General features: G+C 44.5%; 1 protein-coding gene across 1 annotated transcript in view; it reads left to right on the forward strand.

Moving 5' to 3' along the window:
* LOC100678217 (lymphocyte antigen 6C2) overlaps window positions 1-21,320 on the forward strand; it is a 58,017-nt gene extending 36,697 nt beyond the window's left edge. The window contains exons 3-4 of the mRNA XM_003426645.5: window positions 12,351-12,408; window positions 16,098-21,320. Of these exons, the coding sequence (XP_003426693.1) occupies window positions 12,351-12,408; window positions 16,098-16,237 (198 nt within the window). The 3' untranslated portion in view covers window positions 16,238-21,320. The remainder of the gene's footprint in view (window positions 1-12,350; window positions 12,409-16,097) is intronic.
* The last annotated feature ends 1,680 nt before the right edge of the window (window positions 21,321-23,000 follow it).

Consider the following 23,000-nt stretch of genomic DNA (forward strand, 5'->3'; position numbering starts at 1 on the left):
GTGCGCCATTCTTCCGGCTTTTTCTGAAGAATGAGGGGCTCAAAATTTCAAAAGCTTAGCCAACAATGTCGGACCAAAACATCCATTCACAAGCTCTCAAATTATCCCTATACCAACAGTTTTTCCGAAGCACCAGTAGCTGAGCACCACCTCTGCTAAAAAAAGCTCTCGCGTCTTGCCAACGACGATACGCATTAGCAAACAAATCAAATCACAGAGCCTCGGGGCGAATTTGCTCGGGAATAATCAAATAAACACGAAAGCCGTAGACTCTCCGCTGTGTTGAATCAACCAATCAGCAATGCGCAACGCGTTACATATTCAAGCGACCGCAAATCCAATCCCCAGTTCCTCTACCCTCACCCTCCCCCCCTCCCTCTTGCCCCAAGAAAATATAGAGAATCCACACAAAGCTCTGTGTGTACAAGCAAGCTGCGATCGGACAGCTCTTTTTGCCGCAAGCTTTGCACACAGGTGTGCCGCGTAGTAAACATGTATGCGCATAGCGAAAAAGGGCCGAGCTACAGCCCCTTGAGCTTTCCGAGAGCGCAGTCTTTTGGCGCTGTTTCGAGCTATTTATGCACACGAGAGAAAGAGTAGCTCTATACACTCATCTCTGATATGCGGGGAGCGGAATAAAATGCGCCGGATTTTCAGCTCTCCCTCTGTTTCCTTCGTCCTCTCGCTCTGCCCCTCGCATTAAGTATGCATCTCTGGGTATATACGAATGTATTTTTCGATACATTATACGATGCAACGAGAGGCTCGAGCCGATGTTCAGTATGAGCGGACTCGATCTGCTTTCATTATCCTGATGGTGCATTAGTTGATGGGCTTTTTTTCTCTTCGATGTACGTATAGCGGTGTATAAGTTTATTATTATTTCCTTTTTTAAGCTCGCAGCTGTAATACTTGGGCAAATGTAATTTCCTCGCCTCTAAAATACGGTTTGCGGGACTACGTCAGAGTGCAAATCGTGGCTCTCGCCCACATGCACATCGGGCTAAATAAAAATGCCTGGGATTTCGCATCAGTAATTCATGCTTACCGCGAGAGGTGGACCGCAAGCTTCTCGACACGTGCGTGCACGTCTACTTGTATCCGCAGCGAAGAGGAAGCCCGTGAATTTTTCCATTTTGGCGGGAATATCCCTGCCAGAATCTATGATTACTAAACGTGACACATTTCTCACACGAGAGTCTTTCCCTTGGAGTATCAAAAGCTGCAAGCTCACAAGTTATCTCGTTGGAAATCCGAGCAAAAAAGCCAGTCCATCGAATAAATCGCATCAACATTTTTTTTCTCGCGCTGCAAGCTCGAGGGCGAGTTATAGCCGCTGATAAAAAGCAGCGCCGCGCGCAGCTGGGCGAATTTCACACCTCAGCCTCTTAAATCTACCGAACGTCCAGTGCGCCGAGTGAATTCGCGCTCCGCACTTTTTACTCTCTCGCTCGCTCGACTGGGAAAGCCAAAGCATCTGTACTTATTTTGCTTCGAAAGCTTCTCTAAAGACGAACTACTCTTGACATGTGCATAATTGCAGCTCTGGGGGAGTTTCGAGATTGATGGTTCGAATTTTTTAAAAGCTCTGAAGTGCCATGATTTATTCCGTTTATGGAAATTAGCATAGACGGATGTAAACACTATTATGCGAGAGCTAGAATCTTTTTAGTGCACGAGAGAGAACGATCGTAATTTATGGGAGCGGGGAAAAGGAGGCAATCATCGCGTGAAAAATGCCGCCGTATTGTCGGATTAGCTTCTTATCGCGTTGCGCGTCGGATAAAAACAAAAACGGAAAACATATCCATACGGGGGAAGTGCCGAAGCACATTTATCGCGAGGCTACGAGTCAATTTTTGGATTCGTCGAAACGATATTTCATCCGTAAAAACGATTGCAATCCCACACACGATTCCATACTCCACGAAATAGCAAAACATTCAATAAAGCTCGCACACACGTAAAGCTCGTAAACTGCAAGCTCACGCACAACAGCCGGGCGCGTTAATCGCGTCGGGCCATACCGGGTCGCTAAAAAAGCTCCAAGCAATATCGCCGCGACAAAACAATCCTCCGCTGCTGCGGCTGCTGCTATTGCTGCACTTTTTGCTCGGCTTTTCTCTATTAGCGACGCCGGCTGCAAGCTCTACACTCCCTCGACGATCGAGTCGTATAAATTATTCGCGGATGAGCGGTGGGGGGAAAAAGAGAAACAGGGTTAATGTCTTCTCGCAGGAGACTTTTTCGCGGTGCGGGCACATTGTTCTCTCTTTTGCATCTGTTTAACTTTCCGAAGCGGAGCTTTCAGCACCAATGCGCGCTCCACTGTGTTTGGTTAATCGTTCGAGGCGCGCGCAAGTTCGGCTTTCTCTCGTTCTTTCTCTGCATAGCCGACTGCGCGGGAACACAAAGAAGCGCTATTTTACCCGCTTTTTATTTTGAATTTAGCCGAGGATGCGTAATTTTCGTTTGGTTAAAAAATAGCTCAATCGAAGTTGTTGAATTATCGCAAGCTTCAATATGGAACTTGATCATTTACTCGGCTCTTTAGTGAGTATTTAGTGCGCGTGCTGCGAACCCGTTAAACTTCTAAAAAGACCCGCACCTACTATCTGTTTACGAAGAAAGAACCGAGTAAACACTGCTGAATTTATTTAGCGCCGGAGCGCGGCAATAAAAACGAACGAACTAAGGAGAGGGGGGTGGATGCCGAGGAAAAAAAGCTCTCGTTTTACCTCGCTACTACCGGCTTTGAAAAAGGAGTTTCGCGCGGCTAAGCCGAAAGATTCGGCTCCGAGGGTAAAAGCTGCTCTCGACCGGCACGATTACCGGGAAAAGCTCTCCAAAGAAAGCTTTCTACTTATGATCCGCGCGGAAATTCTGGTCACACTCTTTTCGCGCTTTGCTCCAAGAGAGCAATGGGATCGATTCTGGTTTGTTCTGCATTGTTCGAAAGAGAAGCCGAGAGCGTCATCTGTGCTCCGCAAGCTTTTTGATGTAGTGGGATTTCGAGAACAGTCATCACTGTGGGTATACGCTTATTTCACGTTAATTTTAATGAGGCATATCGATGAAATTCTCTTAATGTACTGGAATGGTTTTTCATTTACATACTTCGAGCTTCTCGGATTTAATAAGCTCGTTACTCTTTATACATTACCTTTCACTTTGCGCGAAGCCATAATAATGCTGTAATTAAAGCTCCGCGTTATGCATAATTAACGACGAAATGAATAAATTATTTTACAGGGAAAATTACACCTACGCCGCGTGAAATTCTCTCGCGTTATTCTCTCAATAAACCCCAAAAAAGAACGAAAATCCGAGCGTGTACATCAGTAGTGGAGATAAAACGAAAAAAAGCTCCACAAGGGCTCTCGACAAAGGCGCGAAAAAGAAACAAGGCGGGGGATCGAAAGGCCAGAGACAAACGCTCGCAGAGATAGAGAGAGAGAGAGAGAGAGAGAGAGAGAGAGAGAGAGAGAGAGAGAGAGAGAGAGAGAGATGACTGTTGGCCCGGGACGCAATACCGCCGCGATATTTGCACTGACCACTCGACTCTCGGTATGTGTATGTGTGTTCACGTGCACAGTACGTTTGTTGACCGAACTCCGCAGTGTTGTACAGGGGGAGAGAGGGAGAAAGCTCGTAAAGAGGGACCGAGTGTCCAGCCTAATTTCCATGTGTCTTCGGGGGCCGGACAGCTCGCCGGCGAAATTGACGTGTCGCGCAAGCTCTCTCTTGACTCTCTGTGTGCGCTGCAAGCTTCGCCTGCCGGGATTAAAGCCGCTCGTCTGAGTGTATTTTGGCCGGGGGTAGCGGACCTTCATGACTATTTTTTCTCATCTTCCTCCTTCTTCCTCTTTTTTTCGAAGGAAAATCCGATTCTCTAAAGGAATGTGTGTTCCTGCGACAGAAAAGGTATACACGTACGCCCTCGGGCGCGATGCGTTGTTATCGAATTCTCCTTTCCGTGTGGCACTGGCGAAATAAATACAGCGACACGTAAGCCGCACACGTTACCTCTGCTATAGGAAAATAAAGTGCCTCGGGCTGCGGAGAAGGAGAAGGAGTAGGATGAAAAAAAAATAGAAGAAAATACGCTAACGTACGATCGACCGGAGCAACGTGTCGGCCAGATAAAGCTTCTTGAAGCTTGAGGGGGAGGAGGTCGGAGAGAGAAAGAAAGAATGGCAGAGAGCACGATGAGACGGATAAAAAATGAATCGTAATTTGCTGCACCAGCGAGTGTCTCCTCGCCCTGAATTATCGTCGTTATAAAGTCTTTTTAGGGACGATTTAATTTTTTTCGACGGGATTAATTTGCCAGAGAAGTTGAAATTAGGGAAAGAAAGATTTTCCAGGCCGCCCTGTCCTTTTCATAAATCCGATCAAATATTCGTAGAAGATCAGAAGGTCAATCGACAAATAAAATCAAGACGACGATGACAGTTCAAAAAGAATCCTCTTCCAAGTCGGATTCTTCCCCTGTAATACCCTCGTTGATCGTGTCCTCCCCTGAAACTTCCTCGGATGATCGTCCTTTTCTTAAATTCCATCGACAGTATCCGTCCTCTTCGCCGACGGTCGTCTCGATCGAGAATCCCAACTAGACCGAGCTCAGCTGTTCCAGACCCTCTGCGTGTGTGTGTCTGCGTGACTGAAATAATTTCATCACACCCAACTCGATGTTCCTTTATTAATGGTCCTCGCCAAATCACTATCCTTCACTTTCTCCATCATCATCATTCTTCAGCTATCCCTGCCTCCCTGAATAAGACTTTTCACGCCTCCACACAGCAATATCGTAGCGAATAGGTGTGACAAACGAAATTTTTCAGCCGAAATGACGAACGCAGAACTCGGTACGCCACTGCTCTTTTTCAAAAACTCCCCAGCCATTCTTGCCGGTCTCTCTGCTCCTCAAGGCGAATAATCCTCACGCGGGGGAGGAGAGAAAGAGGATTGCGGAGGGCGACGTGTTCACCGGCGTAAAACACGTGCAGCTCGAGGTACTGAGTAATGTGTTTGCTCGGCGAAGCTATATACGCTGAATCTATTCTTTCTGTCGGCGTGGACTCTGCGCCCGTTTTGTCACTGTCCGACGGATGCGTTGGCTGTCTTTGTTGTTGTCTGGTCCTTTTTTCCTACGCGTTGTTTGATATACATCTGCGACGGCGGTTCTGATGGATTTCGGATTTGAATTTTAAATCTTGTTTACTCTCAGCTGTACTGAAAGGATGAAGTGGTTAGTTATTAATTCGATTCTCGTGTTTTCGCGACTTCTGTTCGAGCGGATAGTCATGATGTAGCGTTCCACCGTATCCACTTGATTTTTCGGAGATAGTTCCTACAACGAGCGCGTATTAATTTAAAATGTCTCGCGTCCCTTAAGACTTTTGTAACAATATTTGGATTAGTTAATTAAAAAGTTCTCATCAGTGGCAGTTTGCTTTTGTTTCTCAAGAAACTGGGTCAATTACGTACCCAAGAACGTTGATTAAACCCGGGGAAAAAATGAAAGAAATCCGTCAAGGCATAATTAAGAATAACAACGACGAAATAACTCGTAGGCATCATCGTCGCTAATTCCTCCCCTACATCTCTCTGAATTTCACGATTTTATTCTCGCTCCTATTATGAATTCGTCGCGATGCCTCGACACAAAGCTCGAATATCCCGCCGCGGAAATTGCTCCCGAGTCGTCGTCGTCGTCCTTCTTCCATCAAGACTTTTCTGCCTCGACGCTATAAGGGGAAATGGGATTCGCTGAGGCTAAAAATGCCCGTCGCTTAGCGTCAAAGCCCACGTGTGTGTATACGTCGTCCGATGCGTGTTTATGATGGTTTACGGGATTACATGGCTATTGGCCGTGATTTCGTAGAAAAATCGTCGCTGCTACTAATTCTGTTGTTTTCCATTCGACAGGCGCGCGCGTATTTGGAAAACAAGCTTAAAAACGTCTCTCGCGTCTTATTACTTTATAGAGAGAGATGCTTTTTGCTTACACTTCAATCGAGCGCGAGGCTACTGCCGCGTCTCTGCCGGCTATATTGGATGGAAAATAACGCTGCAGAGAAAAGCTCCCCCGAAACAAATAATGCACAAACGTTTGCCTTTTGCCTACGTTTTTCCCATTACTCGCTAAGGGGGAGAGATAGGGAGCCTTTGATCGCTTATTAGATTCCTCGAAGGAGGATATTTGTATTTTTTATTTCTTTCCAGAGCTACATACTGGAATATATTTATTCCCCTTTTTTCCGTTGCATTCGAATGCAGAAGCTCGAAATTGGATTTCTCGAGAAAAAAGCTACCCTTCTAAACACACACACATCGCTTGTCATCCCTGACGACGAGCCACTGATTGAACGGCACCAAATTTCCTCCTTCCGTCGATCTCGATTTAATCAAACAGAGCGAGCCACGGCGATAAACGCGAAAAGCTCATGATTTATGAGAAACTCGCAGCAGTAGGTAGTCGCGCGGGTTATACGCACATACAGCTCTCGCGCGTCATCGCCGAAGGCATTTTTACAACTAAGCGCGAGAGCGTAAAACTGCGCGCCGTTTTGAATAGGTCAGACTCTCCGGGCGCGTGCATTTTTAATCTCCGATCGATCCGAGTGCGAGCTTTTTTTACACTCAAGCTCTACGCGCACAGGAGAAACGAGTGTGATTTACGAGGGCGCGTTTTTCGGGATTACAGGTGGAGAGGCTAGCAATTTCGACTTGCCCGTGCATTTTTTAAGGACTACGAGTAACAAAACTAATCCACTCGATGCTGTAATTTAGTAAGGGATTATACAGTCTCGCATTCCTGCGACAATAAGTAGCGCGATTCAATAGCCCATGGAAATCCATGAGCCGGAAATTCCGCGGTCGCATCCCTCTCGCGCAACGAAAACAGATTAAGGAAGACGAGTAAGCAACTTTTGGAACGTTAGACGCGCGCGCAACGCTACGGTATATAGCGAATCTTGCAGAGAAGGATTACCAAGTTTTCGTAATTAATTATTAATCGGAAACAAATGAATCGCCCGTGTGTACTTTCTTCGCAACTAGTCCTTTTGTGTGCGCGCTTCTCGCGAAGTTTATCGTCTCTCTCTCTCTCTCTCTCTCTCTCTCTCTCTCTCTCTCTCTCTCTCTCTCTCTCTCTCTCTCTACTTTTGTGTTTATTTATCAGCTAATTACCTTTTCATTCCCCCCAGAGAGAGGACTTTGCCCTATGCGGGCACACACACTCGCTCTAGGAATATTTATGCGGCGTTATGACGGAAGACTTGAAGCGTGATACCTCCGAGAATTAATTAAACCGGCGATTCTTCGCATCAGCAATGCCGCTAAGCGATAACGCGCGGAGCGAAGAAAATAAAAACTTTAATTTCGGACAGGGTCTAGCGAAGGGAGATAAAAACTACTTCTCGCAGAGGAGTCAGCTGATGCACATACGCACATTTAATTTTAGCTCACAGTAGCGTTGCCGAGCTTTCAAGCTCCCGTATATACAGCTCTCGACGTATATTAAGCAACTTTTTTTTCAACTCTTACTCGCGGCCAACAGCAGCCGAGAAAATATTACGCTCGAAAGCAATATATTTCACGCTCGCGAACCAGCTTCCGAAGCCGTGTCTTTTTACTCGCCTTTTTCGCGCTCCGCTGCAGCAGCGCACTTGTACTGCAGTATATATAGTAACGCTCAGGTATTAGTCGGACACGTCCGTCGCATGCGAGACACGTGCGATTCTTCAGAGCCATTTTTTCCCCCTCGACTGCTTCTTCTCCTCCTCTCTCATTTCGAGTTTCCTCAGGTATTGTTCCGCGCTTTATTACTTCTCCCCCGAGCTTTCCAATTAAAAGTGGGTCAGTCGCGAATCCCCCGAACGCCTACTCGCTGTATACGGAAATCGGCGGAGAGTTGAAGTGTCGTAAGGTACACCTTCCGCCGATTATAATACGCCGGTGTGTAGATTGTAAAGCGCGTCGCAGCTATATTATACGCGTTATCGGAGAAACGTGGAGGGGAAGGAGGTTTTGAGGCTGGTGGAGTCCAATTAGAAACTTCATTAAAGCCTCTCGCCGCGCCGACACTGACAGCTCTCGAAACTTGCGCTCGGGAGCATTCTAAGCAAGGGGTACGCCGATCCGGACACGCTTATCTATCGCTCTTTATTTATTTTTTTTTTGCTTTATCTCTTTGTTGGAGGTGATTAATTGTGTAATCCAACGTCTGGGGTGGATAATAGTTATCCTCGGGTGTAATTGATAATCGATAAGGCTCCGATTACACCGGTTTAATCCAGGATCAAACTCGGACATTAACGACTCTCGGCTAATGAGCGATTAGTCTCTCGATCAGCCTGATAAATCAATCCGCGTACTTGCGAATCGCGTAAATTCACCGAAAAATTGTACGAATATCCAAAATCTTTCCACTGCGTTATCCACCGCAGCTAAGCGTCTCCTCAAAGACCCCATCCTTACGATAACTCTCTCCCGAGCTTCTACATAAAACTATCATCCAACTCGTTAGTCGAGTCCCTTAAAAACTCCTAATTACAGCCCCTCTCCAGACCACACTATCCCGAACAGCACAGCTGCGCGCAACGGAACAAAGTAGGATTTAGCGGGCCTGAAAATTTGATGAGCTGCAGCATTGTAGCAGTATTTACTCTCTTGCTCTCTCTGCGCGAGTTCGACGCGTTTTCTCCGGGGGCGGCGTTGTGTTTGCAATATTCAGCTGCCTCTCTCACTGGGCTGAAAATTTCAGGTGCGAGGGACTCCGGACCAGATGCGCCGCAATCTGTTACACGGCGCCTCCGCGATAAACTTGCGCCTGTCGCAGCGGCACTGCTGACTAACTAAGCGTTGCTCTCTGCAGCAGCAGCCAGAGAGAGATTGCGTTTCTCGCGAATGCTTGCAGGGAGGAGGATCGTTTTCTCCTTTTATTTCGGGGCGAAGCTGTGCTCTTCATCCTCTCGCGCATCGATTTTCGCGTAGTGTCTACCCGAGCGAAATCGTCTAGACGCGGCAGCATTTTCGAACGTGAAATGATGGAGGATCTCTTCCGGAGAGGATAGACGCGTCGACGTCACGACGGTATTATGGAGAAACGAGGTCAGGGCCGCTGCCTCGCAACCGACTTCCCGCAGTTCCTTCACTCCAGCGATGATGGCGCGGGAAAGAACGTGTCTTTCAAATTCTCCATCAATCGCCGTCGTTGCTGTAGTCTCTAAAATTTCGACGCGCAAACTAAACGTAATACAGTATAAAGCTTGATGTGTGTGACGTAACCTTGTATAACTACGTACGCCCTTGCGAGTATAGACACACTTTACGAGGTCATACTTCAGCAGCCGAGCATCAGTGGCTCGCGTGAGCTAATCAAGTCATAAAAAGCAGCAGCGGCTCAAAATCTTATCTGGGCCACTTCTCACCTCTCTCGACCCCCCTTCTCCCGCGCGTCTAATTGCATTCCGTTCCAACTTCCCGCCAAGAGAAGTTTCGACAGTGTCTTATCGTCGAACTCCCGCGATGCGTTCGAAAATTCGCGTACACCTAATATAATACAGCGTCTAACGAATCGAGCCGACGATGAAGCGAGGTATAGAGAAAAACTCGAATATCCGTCGCGCAGACCAGCAGCAGCGTAAGCAAATTTTCGGCCTCGTTAGCCGACCCTCCCCCGGGCGCGCAATTCCCTTGTGTGCAGCAGCTTTTTCTTTATTCTGTGCTCGCGTCGTTTCGGGGATTCCCCGGCTTGTGTGTGCTCGTCGTCTCTCATACACATAGCGGAGAGTCGTGAAGTATATTGCCTCAAGACCCCGAGATCCCTCGTGTGTGGTATTTATAGTGGAGCTCGTCTGCTCGTTTATTAGTCTTAACTGTGTGCGTAGTCCACGGCAGCAGTTTATACGAATAAAACGTACGGGCACTGCACCTTAATTGGAAAATGGGATATTATACACACCGCGATCTTATCTCGCGCGCGCGCGCGTCCGATCGTTATAGTTCAGGTTATTTAGTGCTAATTGGAAGCCGGAACAATATTGACTCTTCCCCCCAGTGAACAATATTACACGTTAAAGTCAAACAAAGCGCAAAAACTCATCTCTGGGTCAAACCACGGCAAATCCCTGCCGCAAGCTCCGCAAGCTTGCAGAGAGAGAGAAAATCCCGTCGTCGTCCGCTGCGTAAACAGACGATCCTTCTCCTCCTCTGCGCCTATACGCATTTGTATCTAGCTAACAACGAGCGTTTGCAGCTCGGTTTATCGCTCGGCGAGCGCCGCTCATGCATACATGCGTGCGCCGTAACGAGCGACGCCGCGGCCTATACCGTTTACACGGCGATTTCGTACAGCAGCGCGGCCTACTCTACGCGCCTTATACGGTTATGTGCTTCTCTTCTCTGCCTGTACACGAACCTGTGCGTAGGCTTAACGAGCCGCGATATACTTTACGAGGAAGCTCTTCGAATTTATTCGAATTTCGCGCCAGAGCTTGCGACCCGAAATCGAATGATATCGCAGTAGTCGAGCAAACGAAGCAGTTTAAGTTACAAGTTTCTCATTGAAATTTCAAGGCGCGTCACCTTTTATACGCCAGCCGAGAGCAATTCTACTTTTCGCAAGTTCGAGGCGTGGCTTTCGATTTCCAGGCGACGACGCGACGATTGTTTCGGGAAATGACCCACATTCGGGGGCGTGAATTTTTCTGGTAATTGACTCGAGAGCGAGTTTGATTGAATTTCTCTTCGATCAAACGCAAAATAGTTTCCCGCACGAAAATCTGGCCATCAATCGGATATGCGGCGGCGATACTGATAAGACACCGCGGGCCATTGTGCGAACCATTGCAAGAAACGTCCCTCTCTCTCAGAGCTATGCACAAAGGAGCCGCAGAATAAGGCTCGTTATCTCCAGTACCGAGAGAGAGATAATATACTTGTAGGAAGTTCCGGGGAGAGGCAAGTGTACACGCGACTGTCCCCTTCGCCTCTTGAACTTTGCTAATTTACGACAACGTATAATAACACAGTATAATACACTTCATTCCTCTGTTTGCGCAATGCAGCGGTTATGCTTCTCTCTTTTTTTTTCACTTCTGAAAATCAAGAGCACAATTTCCGTCGACGTTTCTAAAATATCCCGTGTGAGAGAGCAATAACGGATATTTGATGTAGGGACAGAAGTCGAGGCAATATAGGTTTATACGTACAAATGTGTGCGTATAGGGAGAATTACGAGCCACAGGCGCAAGAGAGAGAAAGCTCGGCGCCATGTGCGCGAAACGTATCCTACGTGCGACTGCCAGATGGCAGTGATTATGTGACGCTTTTGGAACTAAACTGGTTAAGGGGCCTCTGCGCCTAGGCTGGATTTTACGACGAGTCGTCACTCAGCCGATAGTATACGTACCCGCGGCGATAAGCGAGAGTTGTTTTTTCTTTTGAGCTTTCGGCATCGTCGATATAACTTGAGAATATAGCAAGAACATGTATAAGATTATTAGAGATGTCTGAAAAGTCGTTGTATACGAGTGTTCGGCTTAGGGACTGGGTGGCAAATAAAGTACCCATTTTTATTTCATTTTTGTCAAAAAGGCGTGATTTTTATTTTCTGTAACCATATGACACGTTTTTCTAACACGCCGAGACCTCGGCCCTGCCCTCCGATCCTGTTCTCTCGCGCTCCTATTTTAGACTGCCGTTTTCTCTCCCACCGTCGCGTCCATCTTTTCCGGGCCTACTTCCCGCTACATGCGCCCCCTTCCTATCTCCGGCGTACCGGCTTCTACCTGCGCCCCAAACCTCGAGAAAACGTCTTATGTTTTCCTGCCTCGCCCGCTATCTTACCTCGGCGTATTCCTATCCGGAACAACGAGTATAGATTCTAAACACAGCGAGTCGCAGAGTTTATTAACAACGCCAGCTTATTGCGGCGCATTATTAGTTTTGATAACTGTGCTTTCCAGGGGCGCAGCCCATTACTCCCTGCACAACTGGCTCTACACGGGGCTGTAACTTACACGAAACGGTGTACACGTAAGCGCAGCCCTCAAAACAATCATATTCGCGAACAAAAGCTCGAAAGAATCGCGGAAAATTCCGTCTGGCGAAAATAATAATAATAGCATTTATCAATCGCGTGTAATAAAATGAAGCCGGTAATTGGGTTTACGAACGCCACGGTCGAACGCACTCCGCGGTTTATTGTGAATTCCGTCACGTTTTCCACATCCGTCCGATAATCTGCAGCCGCCGCCGCCGCGCTGGCGTTCGAAATTTAAAAGCTAAAATTCGCTTTTCACGTCTCCGAATACACTCTCACCACTCATTATCTGTTTCAGAAATACGTGAGCGAGGGCTCCACGGTGCGAGACTGCGTGCCGACGTGCCAGGAGAAAGGTGAGTGTACTCAATATTTTTTTGTTCAAATTCATTATTCGAATTTTGCGCCAGAGCTTGCAAGCAGCGAAACAATAAAGCCAGGTTAGCAAGAGCTTCAATATCATTCCGCAGCATCGCTAAACGATATCCGCCTCAGCGAATCCGGGAAATCCCAGCGCCTTGAATCGACCTAAAATCGTCCCACCGATTTTCTTTCGAGCGCCGATGCCGATCGACCTCTCTCGTATTCCCCTCTCCCGCGAACTTTGAATTCTCCCGCCACATACACACTGCAGCGGAGCTTTGCTGCGGCTGCGACGTCAAAGAACTTTATCGCTCTCGCTTTCTCCTTTTAACCGCGCGCTGACGCTCGAGCTTTCCCTTTGAGCCCCAAAGCACTACGTCGGCCCCACTGCGTGCACATTCTTACCCCCTATTCTCCGACCGTACACACAACCTCTGGCGATCTTTATGTCCATCCCCCTTTGTCTCTCTCCCTCTCAACGCTGGTCACTTTTGTCCGTTCGCCATAGGTTCTGCAAGCTCCGCGTTATGAAAACGATTTTTTTTTCTTCTAAATATTCAAAAAATTCTACTCTCGCGGCAGCTTCTTTCTCGCGCGAAGATAAGAACGTGGGCGGATGAAAGATCCTGTCAGTCGCTCGCGCGTTTAGAGCTTCCATTCGCGAAAGTACTTTTTCCCGGGAGAGTGAGAGAGCCGAGAGAGAAAAAGCTCGCGTCTCTCGTGCGGCGCCAGCTCGTTTAGTCTTAGATGCACGTTTATCCGAGCATTTCCAACGCGCGCGACTGCCTTTGTCTCCTTCTCCGCAGCTATCAGCCTATCGTCATCCAGACTCGCCGGAGAATAGAAAAGGGTTTCAGTGGCTCGTTTTCACTCGCGCGAGCTTTTCTCTCTTCTACCAAACTTTCGGAATTGAATATATGTATTCGTCTCTTTTGAAAAATAAATAGAAAGTTTTTTTTTGTTAACTCCGTCGTGCGGAAAGAGATCGGCATACTTGGAAGGGAATAAAAGTCGCGTCGCACGTGTTTGCGTATATAACCCGACATCCAGCATCGGATAGTATGGATGTCAATTTTTACGAACATATCTAGCGGAGACTCGTAAAATTCTAATAACCAACTTTTAAGACTCCATCCCTCTGGCAGTCAATTTTCCGCATTCAAACTCGCCCCGCGTGGGAGGAAAAAAATTCGTCCGCGCGATATCAAAACCAATAAATATTTTACAACTTATTTATTCTCCCGACGAATCACCAAAAAAAAGAAGGACTCGTCCGACCGATGCTCCCCATCTTTACGACGCCATTCGCGGTAATGGACGTCACGGTTGGTTTAACTCGGCTATACGTATACGCGACTGTATACACTCTCGTCTGTAAGAAATCGTGACGATGCAATTGCCAAGAGAGCAAACGGAAATCTGTAAGCGATAAAGGCGCGATGCGATAAAGACCGGAGAGAAAAAGAGAGCCTGTGGATTTATGGGCCGTGTGTAACTTGATTTATTCTTTCGCGAGCGGTACTAGTGGCCTTTCTTTATTTTTTTTTTCTCTTTCTTCGAACGTAGCCCCCATTTTCGGCCACTGCTTTCTCAGCATCTCGATATTCTATCAATTGCGAAAAAGGGATTTCGAGAGGGGGTCTCGAAGCCTTATCGCGGGCTTGGAATTTATGTTGGCTAGTGGTGCGTGTATAGATCCCCGGGTCTGGCGATACTTTGAATGTTCGGAATTGTTGCGGGATTTTGAAGTTTGCCGAGGATATGTGGCCGGAATGTTGATTACGTTGTAAGACAATGTGTTATAGGTACTTCGACGTATGGATTATCAATTTGTTCTCACTTTGCGTCTTTTATCAGAAAATGCTGACGAGAATATCCGGTATAAAGCTTTTATTTATAGATATACGTTCTTTTCGATGCAGAATAAGAGGAGAGCGAAAAGCTGTATTTTAAAGCGAAAAAAGTGTCAGCGCCGTTCCAGCGCTTATCAATCATGGTAATAGTCAGGAGAGAAGCGCTGAGTCATAAGAAGCTTTGTCGCCAAATGACTTTACATATTTCTGCGCTGAATTTCGAAAGATTTGGATTTAGAAATATTCTCAGGTGATTTGCATGTTATCATCGTCCCAACTTGTCTCACAAGGACTATCACGTGGAACACGCTTTACAAGCAAATTAGCCGGGGCTATCGTAGCAAAGACGATTAAGTTTTCATTGTCGACAACTTAAAGGAGACGGCGCGACGAGACAGGCATTAAGAGCTTCAGCCAAGCTCCTTCGCACCTCCCGAGAGAAGCCTTATTATTCGCGCTGCTCGTGAAACGTTTATAAGGGATAAGTAGCGTCGAACTACACTCTGTTCTCTCGAAACATTCGTCGTACAGTAGTTTACGCCGGTAAGTATTCCATCGGTGGCCGTGGAAAAGCGCATGCGTAAATTATGTCATATGGTTGAAATATGACATAAATCTGAAGTAGTATACCTACCCTCGTATAACCTTGTAGTTTGTTTGTCGCGGAGCAAATGTTTGCTCACTAAGGCTGGACTCGTTTCTGGGCCGCTGTATAGGTGCCATGAAACTTATCAGAGAATATATCAAACTTAAGTGAGTGACAGCTCGGCTAAACTGTTGTTACCGATATATTTTGCCCTTATTTATCGTTGTTCGCGAGGTTGCGCAACTGTGATGATAACAGAGACGAGGATGCGAATTGCACAGAGAAATTCAAATATACTGACGTTTTGTTAGTTGCTATTATTATTTTTTCATTATAATCCCTACTGGTGTACGAGAAAAATTCTATTAATAAATTCCATAGCCCAAACTCTTTCCGAGAACTTTTTCCAAAGCATCCGGTGTGCATGTCAACCACTTAGCGGCCTCAAGTATCGGATGTACGCCCGGCATCTACCAATAAAACTTTTTCCGATTAAACCACCCCCATCCTCCGACTACTTTTACCCTAAGATTCTCATTTCGCAACTTTTCCCCCCTGAAATTATAAACAGTTTTTACTCGAGCTAAAAAAGCGCGGCGTTCCTTCGAAGCTGAAAAGCCAATTTCAGACCAACGTCACAGGGGAGAGACGTTCGGTTACATTCTCTCTCGTCGGTGCAGGCACGTATATCGCGGAGCACAGTCGTCGCCGAATGAGCCGTCATTGATTTCTGATTGCGCCCGCATGGCCGCGACGCTCCTTCACAGTATATGTACGAGCTTTGCCAACTCGACGCTTTCGCGCAAAAGGACAGCGTCGAACAGTGCGCCGTTAAAGCTCCTTGCGCTCCTTTTTTGTTTCTCCCGCCCACCTCTTTCCTTCCGTATTCTTCTTTTTTTCGCCTCCACTCATTCAGTCTCGACAACGATTGTGAAGTATCGGGAGCGGCTGCCGCCGGTGGTATAGGTTGTTGTCGATCGTATGCGCGATTCTGGTGACGCTAGCCTGCTGTGTGAAGCCATGCGTTGTAATTTGAACATTTCGCTAGGATATATGGGAGGGGACATGACCTGTTATCATAAAAATCCTGATTGGCTGATTCTGGTGAATTGCAGTTCGTACAGGCTTAATCATACCTAATCATACCTAGTTATACCTGATCGTACCTGATCATACCTAACGAAACCTAGCCAACCCCAACCATAAATACAACGTCAAATTGTAAACGTCTCGACTGTTACAGAGGCTTGGAGCACAAGGACGTACTGCTGCAGCGAGGACGGCTGCAACGGTGCGCCGGGTCCCTTCTCGTCGAGCCTCTGCCTGGCGGCGTTCCTGCTATTCCTGATCTTCCAGCGCCAGCAGCAGCAGCTTCGTGGCTAATGCAGCAATCGCCACCGGATCGTGAGCTCGTCTTACGCCCTCTCTTCTCTCCCCTTATTCCATCCCGCTCCCCCCCCCCTTTCTCTACCTATATACATCCCCGACTTTGAGCCGATCGATCGGCAACTATTCCATATTCCGGGGGCGGCGAGCTTCGCCTGCATGAATATTCGGGATCATCGACAGCAATAATAATAATTACGGGACAGTCGTGTTGGGAAAGTGAATACATATTGTCGACGTCGCGCCTCTTTGCTCCCTGCGCTTTGTCGTCTCTCTTGTAAGCTTTTTTTCGAATAATCTTTATGAACATATAGCGAGAAAATGTGTACCAGGAATTGCAATCTGTCTACTCTGTTTTTAATCGAGATCACGTACGTTAATCGACTATAATTCAGCGTTTTATAATAATACGTCACCCTAAACAACCACACAAGGCGTACATACACACTGACGCGCTTTCCTTCCGACTCATTAGCCGATGATAAACAGCTCATTCTTATCCAGATCGGCAAAACAGCATAAATCTACACATACCTATCTGAACGAGAGATCAGGCGCGCGTAATGGAGCGGAAGGATTCCTCTGCGTGAAGCGCGAAAATTTATCGCTTTTGATATATAATAATAACAAAAGTGTTGACCAAAGCCTCTCCTCCTCAAAAAGCAGGAGTCATATTTATGAGAGAGACAGAGTCGAAAAATCGATTCGCGCTTGACCAGTCGGAAAAAGGACCCTTTCTTTCTTTCATTTTCAATTTTTTTTTCGAGCCAGCTTCTGTTTCTGGGACAGCTGCTGCCACCGTCGCTTTTGCAATTTCCATTTTTTGTCCTAGCTCCGCTTCTCTTTTGCACTTTGTCCCTCTCCCTCTTTTCATCTGGTCGGACAGCATTTCGTCGGGTGAATTCAATTTATTTCGAAAGTACACCGGAAGGGGGATGAAGGGGAAAAACGAAAAATTCTACAATTGTTTACTCGAAAAAATTAGAAAAAAATTGTAATTGAAATTTCGCCGTCACGTAGGAGGACGAGAGGATAAGGTAAACACGGAGACGATGAGAGAACGAAGCGAAGAGACACCGCGGGAAGAAAAGTAATCTGGCTGTAACAAAAAAGTGAAAGGTCATTGATACGTGCAGGGGAGGGATATGGACTCCATCACCTTTTTCGTTTTAATATTTCTCTGGTCTATTTTTCCCTTCTGTTTTTGCTTCGGTCGCAAACACGCTATCCTTTTAGTCAGCTGCAAAATTGTACTCGAGTATTATATTATTGTTTTGTCGATTGAGGGGGAGAGGAATAAAAAACAGCAGCGCAGTGAAGAAGATAATCCACATTATGACACAACGAATCCCCGCGTCCCGGAAAACATTATACACTCCTGGCGTTTGCAAATGGACCATAGCCAGTCGGCGTCGACCTCGTGCTAGTCGATCGTGATGGAGAGTTACCCCGAAGGATTAATCGGAGACGAGCGAGATTTACCTTTATCTGGTTTTTGTTTCAACGATACACACGCGCGAATAGAAGTGGATTGACGCGCAACGATCGACTGACGCGAGCGTGACGATCGGCGATACCGACGGTTTTATAACGATGCCGGATATATGATTATTAAGCCGTAATAATTGATTAATTTGATTAATCGATTGTCACGACGTCGTCGCTACTCCTATAACTACTAGAACTAATATTATAACGTACAAGTACTACACACTGTTGTATCGTGTCATCTATGAAATTTATAAATGAAATAAATAAAAAAGAAGTAACATTATACCGATCTCGAGAGTCTCCGTAAAGGCAAATGCCCCAATCATCGGTGCCGTGCTTAAGTACATATAATACTCGTGTCACTTTATTATTAGAACATGTTTACTTCGTTATCGTATGTTATACGCAGAATTGTTTGTAATATATTCACGTGTAACTTTTCGTTTAGGTGTTCAAAAGTTGATTATACAATGAATTCCCTTGTAATATATCCTTATTTTCAATCGTCGTACGATATATTTAAAGATGCATTATTACTGTTGAAATATTGAGTGTAACGCGTTTGTTAAGAGTTATTGATCCATGAATTGTCTTGGAACGATATTATCTTTGATTCTCCGTAACTAATTATTATACAAAAATTTTTTCGATAAAGCTGCTTGTGTATACATTTTATATAGCGTGTAGTGATTGAAAATCGTCTTTCTTGATTATTATTACATACGAAAAATTAACAAATAATTATAAATCGATTACTTATAATTCGTGTTGTTTCTCGAAGCATGCAGTTTTTAAATTTAACGATAAATAGTTTATAATAGTCACGCGAGAGCTTGTTTGAAAATCCATTGCGTAACGTTATTATTATACAAATATATAAGGGAAATACCAAAACAGACGAAAACTATCTAACAATTGCACATGCATTTTGAAAATATAGTCTATTTCGGCTATCCACGTATATTTATTCCTGGCAAATAAATAACGGCTTCGCCGTACATCGAGTCGCTCACTTTTTTAACATCTATCTCTCGCTCACGGATTAAATAACGACGTGGCTTTTGCTTCCGATATGAAAATCCATACGCCAAATAATTGATTGTTCAAGATCACAAAATTAATGTAATAAATGTTCACGATGTATCGCCAGATTAAAGCTATACGACCGTATTTACGATATAGATGATAAAGCATTTTTTATTGCATTACTACAATCGATAAAGTGGTATATATAGTAGACAACATTATAACTTGCAATTATAATAAAAATGATTTAGTGTGAAAACTAATTTTTTAAATATACAAAGAATCGCGATAATCTCATTACTCCTACCATAATGTAAATATAACACGTATTTTTACGAAACTATATAAATGACAATGAGCGCCTGATTCATTGCATTTGGTAATGTATTGTTATTGAAGATTTGAAAAAAAAATAATAATAAAGAAAACCGTTCTCGACTGGCTACTCACCGGGGGCATTTACCTTAAGTAGAGTACTTGGAATATATGTATATATATATTTATTAAAAGTATATATCTAAAAGTTATGAACGCAGGGACGAAAGCAACATATTGAACATCGCACTGCGACTTTAGGTAAAAAATAAACACAAATGAAATAAAACAGAGAGAAGATAAAAAATGCAAAAATTAAAAATATTATATGGTCACTTGTATTGTCGAAGCGAAAAAAAAGAGAAATCGAAACTCGCGATGCTGAACATCTCTATATTAGAGTTTAGAGTTTCACGTTAAGTTTCATCGTTAAAGGTTATATTAAATCAAGCATGCCATACTGGATGCGTTTAAAAATAAAAAATAAATAAATCAATGAGAGAGATGATATAATTACCTATTATATAAAAGGAAAACACAAAACAAAAAATGTAGCGCTTCTTGCCTGTTCTTCCGACGAATGCATTACAATAGTTAAAATACACAGAATAAGTAAATAAAAAATAAAAAATAATTATAAAGATACAGAATTATTATATAGACGAAAAAAACTTTTTAAAAATCGTACGATTGTAGTTTGCATTTCTTATATACATGCGATATAAATTCTAGTTTCGAAAAATTAATAAAAAAGAAAATCAAAGAGAAGAGCAGATCTACGATCTCTTATATATAATATATATGATATAAAATATTATAATAACGACGAGTCGACGTAACAAACAATTCTTTGACTTCCATTGTACCACTCAACAGAAATAAAAATATCTTGTGAAAACGAATTACGAACAAAGCTATTGTTATTCCCGTAAACCTCACTTCTACATTATACAGTATCCGGCAAGAAAAAGAAAACGGAAGAACAAAGAAAAAAAAGACAAAACCACATTCTAAAAGAAGGCTCTGATAATGCTTTAAATTATAAATAAAACTAAACGAAACTATGTGGACAGAATATAATGATATCGCCTCGAGATTCACAGTAGTCAGTAGGAAAGAAAAACCAATAAAAAGTCGTATTAGATTCTCTCAAGATGACAAGCCGATAAAAGTGACGCAGCCGGTGTCGAGTCGTCCGCGAGATGACGGAGAAATTTTGTAATTGCCAAAAATAAAAAAATCAACCGAACAAAACCACCCTCTTTTCCTTCGCGCGCATCGAAGGAGAAAACGCCAGTTGAAATTTTCCGACAGCCCTCGAGTCGCTCGACACCAGCTGCGTCAAACGAAAAAAAAAGAAACCAATGTGCAACTATCACCGTACTGTTCTTATATGCTGCTACTATTACTGTACGCGATGACAAAAAAAAAACGATATTGCAACTAATCTTAACTACTAATGGTTATATCGTCATAACACTATAATCGAGTCCGTTGATATCGAGAGAGTATATTATATATAAATATAAATCGCAATATATAAAAAAGAGTCAGAACAGATAAAGAAAAAAAAACTTCAAGGACATATTCCAATGTGCTTCTTAGGCAGAAATGAAAAAAAAACTACACACATACCTTCGAACCTCGTTGATCGATTATACTTTATTATACACTAGCTTAGGGCTGAGATACGCGCGACTAGCGTAACAAAAAACACACACACACACATTTTCATTGTACGACTGTGTGCGAGACTGGAAAGAGAGTCAGCTGATACGAAGGGCTACGAGTAACGCGCCGTGATAACCATTGGACGTTGCATAGGTGCGCGAGTGTGTGAGTGAAGTCGAGCGAATGGATATTAACAACGCCATACACGACGCTGTGACTAGACGTCGTCGTCGTTGTTCCGCGATTTTTTCGGAAATCAATGGAAAACCGATCACAGTAATACATTACTCGAGATTTTTTCTTCGGAGACACGCGATGAAATGCAATAGAGAATTCAGTCGCTGAACACGTCGACGACGCCGAGTCTCGAATCTTCTCGCCCCATTCGAGCGCTATTATAGCTTTAATGAGCATAACGTACTACACACGTGAGTATATTATTATATCGCAAAAAAGCGTGACAAACTGACGCGTGGGAGTTTAGCCGCGCGGAGGAGGAAACAAAAAACAAAATTAATGTATAATGAGGAGTTGTACATTTATAATAGACATGCAATAATAAAAAGAAAAACCTTAATTCTAGAAAAACATTATTTTATTTCCCACCACAAGCACAGCTGTGATTTGTGTCTTAGCTTTCATCGTAGCGAGAAAGAATTATTATTCCAAACGGTCGCCGTCTGAAGAATCTTGCTCGAGATAAAAGCGCAGCCGTAACAGTCCGCAATTATGCCAACAGCCGCAGGAGGCCACCTGACGATTATTAAGCTCTTTCTCTCCAGGGCTATTGCAATAGCACACTTCTACGTTCTCGTCGTTCTTATTTTTTCTGGAAGTGCAGCTTTAGGATTTCGGCTGATTTTGTTATAGGTACGTATGCGAACGTTGTCATATGTGCATGTGAATTTTGAATTTAGAGAGTATAAGAAGAGGAGCCAGGAGTGACGCGATAAAAAATGTCGAGATATTTATTTTAGAATTTATACGCTCTGTCGTCATTTTTCGAATTCACAGAGCGTATCGATTCTATAATAAGTGTCTCCGATAATAAGCAACGTTGCAGCGTCGGATCGTCGATAACGAGTGAGTACATTGAATTTGTTTGTATTATTACTCGATTATGTTGCTGCATGAGAGGAATCACACTCGTATATGAATACTCACGCCAGGCAAGACTGATCGTATAATATTTACTGCAATCGCGTATAAGGAAAAGCTCCTTTTACGAGGCAATAAAAGCTCGAGCTGTATTACCAAAGGACGCTTTAATAAGGCGGCCGAGTTATTTTATCCTCGTAAAAGACGGATAATTTCCAGGAGCTCGCACACATACCTACACGTATAAAACACAGAGAGATAAGCTTCTGCAGAAGTATAGCCTTTCGCATTAATCTCCATTAAATCTTGAAGAGAGCCTCGACGGAGATTAATCGATTTCATTTGCGCTGACTTTTTCCGCGCGCGACGGATTATCGATATAATTTATTAATTTTTCACTGCTAAGAAAATCCAAACTCGATTTTCATCCTTTCGTTTAATTAACCCGTCGGAAATCTCTGCGCTGAAAACTCTAACCCGCTAAAAAGAATCTCCTCAGCCGCAAGTACAGTTCTCTCAGCGTAATATAATAAATCTCTCTTTCTCGGCAAAACAAACCGTGATCCCGCTGGAAGAACACTCCGTTTAATTAGGAAAACAGCGAGTCGCCGATGGCCCTTCGCTATAGCTAATGTTTGATCGATCAGATATGGCGAATGATTGAAGTGGCCGTTGCTTTGAGCTTCCGCGTCTTTTCCTTAGAGCTTCTTAGGGCACTTTGCTTTCGAGTTTTAATCGTAAGCGACATCGAGTGCGCGAGAGATGAGATATCTCGTTTTAAGGACGATCGCTGGGCTGTGTGTGCGAGAGTCGCGCGGGGAAAAAGCTTTCGCTGACCTATTTTTCCGAGAAAAGCTAAGTAGGTTTCAGCGATAAAAACAGTGTGTGCCTTTTATACCAGCGCGAACTATGCTCGGAATATTTATCGTATAAAACACGTACTCGAGACACATATAATTAGGCATTTGATCCCGATACGGTATAGAGCCACGTATCCGCGAAAGGCTATCGGATAAGATGGCAAAACGGGGAGCGAGAATTGCGGATCTCTCTCTCTCTCTCTCTCACGGGCATCTCGCGGGATTCGGCTCCGCGGAGGAATGCGCGCGCGGCCCATTAGCATATTTATTAGAGGCGTCACTCATGCCCGTCTAGTTAC

This window comes from Nasonia vitripennis, chromosome 5, assembly GCF_009193385.2.
Source record: "Nasonia vitripennis strain AsymCx chromosome 5, Nvit_psr_1.1, whole genome shotgun sequence".
NCBI lineage: Eukaryota > Metazoa > Arthropoda > Insecta > Hymenoptera > Pteromalidae > Nasonia > Nasonia vitripennis.